Consider the following 6,057-nt stretch of genomic DNA (forward strand, 5'->3'; position numbering starts at 1 on the left):
TCTATCTGAGCTTCTTCCCAGGACCTGAACAGAAGACTCGCAACGTAATTTACATCACCTTGTTGTGGTTGCTCCTGTTGCTTTTCTATTTCCTGGGGGTTATTCCATCAGCCCCAACCTGCTGTGAAAATGAACACACTCAAAAGGTAAGGAGCCCTGAGTGAGCCCCAACAGAGATTCTTTACTTTTGTTTCCATTTCTGTGTGAGTTTGGTTGAGCCAGAGAGACTGTGGAGATGGGATGCCTGAAGAAAGACTAGAACATCACTCTCATAGGGGAAGACCAGGCAGGTTTAGGGTGTGGGGAGGACTCAGGTTACCATATGAAGCTCACACACCATGAGGGTGTAGTGGCAGGTTTCTGGCTAAAATCCCAAGCACAGTGATTCCCTAGTTTGGGATGCTTTGGGATATCTGCAGGATGTCAGAGTTAACCAGCACTTTAGCATGAGTCATATTTGCCTGTCAGGCATCACTAGACCAAGCCTTTACTTTGGGCAGATGAGGAGAGCAATGCTGAGCTTCTGAGAGCCTCTGAGCAGAGGTTGCAGCCTGAGCTGCTCTATCCCAGGTCACAGGGTTTTGTGTGAGGGAACAGCGAGGAGGCTGTAGGCCTCAGATGATATGCCCACAGTGAGTACAGGACATCTGAGTATCGAGTGTGGACCTCATAGATAAAACTCCATCCTTGAGTTTTTCTAAGAAGAAAAATTAAAAATAGTTTAACGCTGTAAATTGGTGAAATAAAGAACACAAAATTTTACTAAATAAAATGAGCTTGGTTGGCTCAGAGGGACATTATTCTTGGACAGCAAATGTCTGACTTTCCTAGGGAGAGGAGTGAGAGAAATGAGTCCCAACCCTTCACTTATTTCTTCTTGTTCTCAGCATCGGGGCAGAGCCAAGAGGAGAAGGAAAGGTGGGACACAAAAAGGTAAGGTGCTGCCCATCCCTCCTGAGTTCCCCAAGAAGGACCCTCTCTCTATCTTTTCCATAAGGTACCAGGTCCATGATCCCTGCTGGTTGGGAGGTAGAGTCTCTCTCAGAAAACAGAGCCCTCAGAGGGGAGGTTCATGGAAAGACAGTCAGAACCTGAGACTTCTCAGATGCCCTGCTCTGCAGCCCCCAGGTCCCTAATAGGAGGCAGTGATGGACCTGGGGAATGGGTGTGTCCCAGGAGGTGTCCAAAGTCAGAACTTCTGTTCCCTGACTGCGTGAAAGTACCTTGGCTTCAGGCTGATTAGTTTCCTCATTGTTGGAACCATTGACCTCTCTGCTTCACAGAGAGGTTTTGAGCATCAAATGAGATAATGTATATGTAAGTAGTTTATAAATGAAGCAACACACACGGGACCTTATAAACATCCTTGAGCATTTGGCCTTATCTACCAATTCTTGGGGCTTTCAGAGACTACTAACCAGAAGGTCTCCCATTAGGCGACTTTAGTGTAATACCTATGAATCTGCCTTTATTACATGTAACCCACTCCCTTGGTTTCCCAGGTTCAAGATCTTACCACAGGAAAGAAGAGGAGAATAGGAGGCTGAATTCTATCCTGAAGAGGTGACTCTTTTTCCCCTTTTCCCTGATCCCTCTTTAGCATGTTGTATGCAATTCCAGGGGTACAATGCAGCCTTCCATAGTCATGGGAGGGGGTGGCCATAGGAACGGGAATGTGAGTGAGTGCCATGGGGTGAGTGCTACTGAGTGCATTGTGAAGTCACGGATGTGGGGCAATGTGAAGGGGCAGTAGGCTTCAGGTGGCCCACCCCCTTCAGGCCAGTGGGTCCTTCTTTCCCTGATGTGGTCCTGGCTGCAGCTTTGTACCTCCTGTCTCCTGCAGGCCCCTGGGCCAGCATCTTGATACCAACTGCTTTCATCAACATTCATGTCTGGACCCCTCCTGTGAGGTGTGTAAGAATACAATCACTGAGCTCAGTCGGCTGCCATTGCCAGAGGCCCTGGAAGATTCTCCTGCCTCTGTGTTCCCTCTGGCTTCCACAGCTCCTGTGACTCAACCATCATTCATTCAGGCTCCTGCCTCCTCAGCAGACCCTCCAAGAGGCCTAATCCCACTTCATCTGCCTGAGCCTCTCCCACCGGTCCCCTCTCTTACCTCCCCCAACCCAAGGACCCCCTTGGGTAAATTTTTCTCACCCTCACCACCAGCTCAAACTCTACCTCTAGAGCCTTTTCCTCCCTTGGAGTCCAAATTCCCAGTGCACCATTCTGCACTTCAGCCAAAAGACTCATTCTCTTCGACCTTGGCACAATGTAATTGCCATCTAGAGTCTCCTGCCCTCCATTCTACAAAGACTTCTTTTGCGGGAGACGCTGCTGCCAAACTTAAAGATCCTAGACGCTTGCTGTTTCCCAGCCCTGATGAGCATGACTCGGTACAGCAGGACTCATATCCTAAGAGCAGGGAGGACCATTTAAAGCAAAAATTTGTCCAGCTTTTCTGGGGTCTTCCATCTCTGCACAGTGAGTCCTTGTCCTCTGCTCTCCATGCCTTGGGTGACTGTTCCTCAATCTTTGTTTCCAATAACATTTCTAATGCCTCTACAGGCCAGGAATCCCCAGTACTTCCTCATCTCCTACCTCCTTCCTTGCTCACAGACCAATCCCAGCCCCTGCCTAAAACCCTGCCCCAATCCCAGCCCCTACCTCTCACTCAGATCCAACCCCAGGCCCACCTTCAGCCCCCACTCCCCATCCTACCATCCAGTCCCGTACCCCAGAATAGGATCTGTGCAGTACAGTTCCATGGACCCCAGAATGAATTAGACTGTCTCACCTCATCTGAAATGCAATGCCTAGAGTGGAATGTGTTGCAGAAGAAACAGGAAAGTTTGTGGGGCTTGCCCTCCATTGTTCAAAAGTCTAGGGAAGACTTCTGTCCTTCAGCTCCCACCCTTCCTCAGAGGCAGCCCTGTAAGGCCTATGTTCCAATCTCCATCGCTCCTGGAGATTTTCCTGTCAGCAGTGAACTTCGAGAGAAATTTGAGCATCACCTTCGAAAGAGGCTCATCCAACACAGGTGGGGCCTGCCCCGCAGGATCCACGAATCTCTGTCCCTGATGAAGCCTCGAAAGTACCGCAAAGACATATGTGAGTCAAGGAGCTGTTACGGCCTCTCATGGATCTCTGCCTATAAGAGCCAGAGCAGCCAACCTGGAAGCTTCCATGAGTGGGGCCCAGAAATGTTTCAGCAAGAGGAGGATGAGGGGACAGATGAAGGAGACAGCCAAGGCAGTGATGCAAAAGATTCGTCAAGTGACTCAGAGAGCTCTGCAGATACGAACTCGGGCTCTGACTCTGAGAAGGACCTAGCCACAATGAGTCGGTTGGAAGAAAACTCAGTGGTGTCAGGGCTGAGCAAAAGTTCGAGGGAACTGGCAGAGCTCCTGCAAGTACATGTGAGCAGGAAGTTTGAGGAGATCAGTGAGGGTCAGCTGCCCGAGACTGTGCATGGTTCCTGGCACGCCATTGAGGAGACTCGTTCTGTAAAATCCGACCATGAAGGAAAACAGAGTACTTTGCTGCCATCAGTGAATGGGGACTTCTACTTGAATACATCTCAGGAGCTTTCTTTCCTTGAGCCTGGTGCACAGAAGATGCTGGAAGCTCATATTACCGACCTTCGTACAGGGACATTGCAGGACCTTCCCTCCAAATTCCTTGAAATCAGAGCAATCTTTAAATTGAAAGAGACTTCATCCCACTCCTCGTTCCATCGCCACTCTTCCTCCTCAACTAACCTGACTTCAATGGTGAACTTCAAATCTGGGGGCAGCATGCCCTTGAGGGGAAGCCCTAAATCCCTTCATGGAGAAAACGTAAACGTGGGCACAGAAAACTCAGCCAGTGTCCTGAATTCTTCTCTTTCTGCCACCTCACTTGTGGGCAAGGAAGAACAGGGCACCCTGAGACAATCACCCTCTGACATCAAACACCGGCTTATAGAAGAGATTCAGACCATTAGGGATGCCAGACAGACTCTTCTGCCTGTCACAAACAGCAACAGTGTCAAAACAAGTCAGACACATCTTCCAACAGCAAACACTCACCCCCCAGAGCTGCCGGCAAGGCAAGCTGGGGACAGACATGACCCAGAGGCTAAGAACCTGAATTCCAGTGACAAAACAGGAATGCAACTGGGCAGAAATATGGAGGAGAAAGCAGAACCTGCTGCCACGTACAACATGTCCAGGCAGATAGTCAAGGCTGAGGAGCTTAGTGCTCTTCAGTACAAAACTAGTGACAGCTCGGAAACCAAAAAGCCAGGAGTTTCCAAAAACATAAATGTGAATAAGACCACAGGAACAACTGACTTAGGATCTGACTTAGACCCTGAGTCATCAGACTCTAACAATGATGAGCTAAAGTCTAAAGTGGAGAAGAGAGAGAATGGACAGACCCAAGGCCAACCCACTGACATGTCCCATGAGACTAACCAAGCCTCCCTGCCTGGTGCCCAGGGTGTCTCCTGTGTGGACATGGGAGCTGCCCAGGTGCTACATATCCCCTTGGGGGAGCAAACAGTCAGTGTGGAGAAACAGCAGGAGCCCTGGGTCCCTGAGCTGACCTCAAGGTTGTGCCCAGATAAGAATTTCCCACCAGCTTTTAAAAAAGTGGGCCCTAAAGACTCCAAGTCACAGGAGCTTGGTGGAGGGGATGCAGGGGTGGTAACATCCCAACCTGGAAGAAGGAGATTACCTACTCAGGTGGCATTAGAGAAGACAGTTGGGATCAAGTCTTCCCAGACCCTGTCAGAGAAGAGACAGTGTACTCCCGATAGTCTTTTTATTAATAAACTGAAGGTTTTTTTCCAAAAACTTCTACCTTGGCCAATCAGCAAAAATCACGAAGACCCCCAGCTGAAGGGCAGCCCCAGGTCACCTGCACAGAGCAGAGGCCCAGTAAGGAGCAGAGCTGCCTTTATGGGGATGACAGAAACACAGAAAACCATTGCAGACATTGGGAAGTTCCCAGAGGAGAGACTGGGGCCTCGGCACCCAGGAAACACCACCTGCCCTCAGGAGCCCCTTCCACATGCCGTGAGGTTTGAGACAGTGCAGCAGAGGACAGCAGTGTGGACCCAGATGGAACCTGTCCAGCGGCCTGCTCTCAACCCCAGGGCTCCAGCCTGTCGTCAGTCTTGCCACCAAGCAGCTGTCTTTGCTGGTGAAAGCCCTACAAGTGTCGTATACACTAGGAATGAAGGCAGACACCCCCAGCGAGATGGGGCATTCAAGGACCAGCGCTTATATCAGCAGCACGCCCAATCTCTGCCCTGCAGGGGGACTATGACCCATCACCCAAACCCCACCTGCAGGCCTCACCCTGCCCAGGGGCCGCCTGCTGCTCTCACCACTGCACAAGGCACTGTGTTCAGACGTCCATATCTGTTTCTTACACCCAAATTGCTTGTGTAGCATTTCCAGGAAAGTCCTTTCCTGGACAAAATACTCATTTGCCTAATAAATGTCTCTACTAACAGTCAGTCTGTCCTGTGTAGTGTGTTGGCAGCATGGGTTTTGGGTATCTCAGGGCTTGTGCTGAGGGAAAGGAAGGAGTTAGTTCAGCTGCTACTGATTGCTTCCTTTGCTTCCAAAAGTAGCCAGTACCGATGAGCTCTCTCTGAGAAGTAGACATCATGTGCCCTCCTCCACAGCCCACTGCCTCCCTGATGAAGTTTGAGGAGATGGGCTCTGGGTCCTATCTCATAGCTTAGCCTTCATGAGCATGGACAGCAGCCCACACCTTCCTCCTCAGGGAATGTTTTACATCCTTTTGGACGGTAGGCAAGACAGGCCTACTATATCTGAAAAAGGTCAAGTACAGGCATATTTTCCAGAAAATATTAGCGGAGTAGAGACAGTGGCTTAATCATTATTTAGAAGTCCATGACCAAAGGATCCCACAGGTGGGTGAACCCTGAACTGGACTGTATGGGGCCATATTGGGCTGGTTGCGGTTGGGTCTAGGAACAGCATAAACACTGCTTAAAAATCTTCCTTGTGGGTCATGTTCATGTGTTGGGGAAGCATACTT

General features: G+C 50.0%; 1 protein-coding gene across 1 annotated transcript; it reads left to right on the plus strand.

Moving 5' to 3' along the window:
- The first annotated feature begins 1,688 nt into the window (after positions 1-1,688).
- On the plus strand, positions 1,689-5,438 carry LOC128626045 (spermatogenesis-associated protein 31D1-like). Its single transcript, XM_053656418.1, has 2 exons — positions 1,689-1,693; positions 1,844-5,438. The coding sequence occupies exons 1-2, from the start codon at positions 1,689-1,691 to the stop codon at positions 5,436-5,438; spliced, it is 3,600 nt and encodes a 1,199-aa protein (XP_053512393.1).
- The last annotated feature ends 619 nt before the right edge of the window (positions 5,439-6,057 follow it).

Source organism: Artibeus jamaicensis, unplaced genomic scaffold (assembly GCF_021234435.1).
Source record: "Artibeus jamaicensis isolate MK-2021 breed Jamaican fruit bat unplaced genomic scaffold, CSHL_Jam_final scaffold_1964, whole genome shotgun sequence".
Classification (NCBI taxonomy): Eukaryota; Metazoa; Chordata; class Mammalia; order Chiroptera; family Phyllostomidae; genus Artibeus; species Artibeus jamaicensis.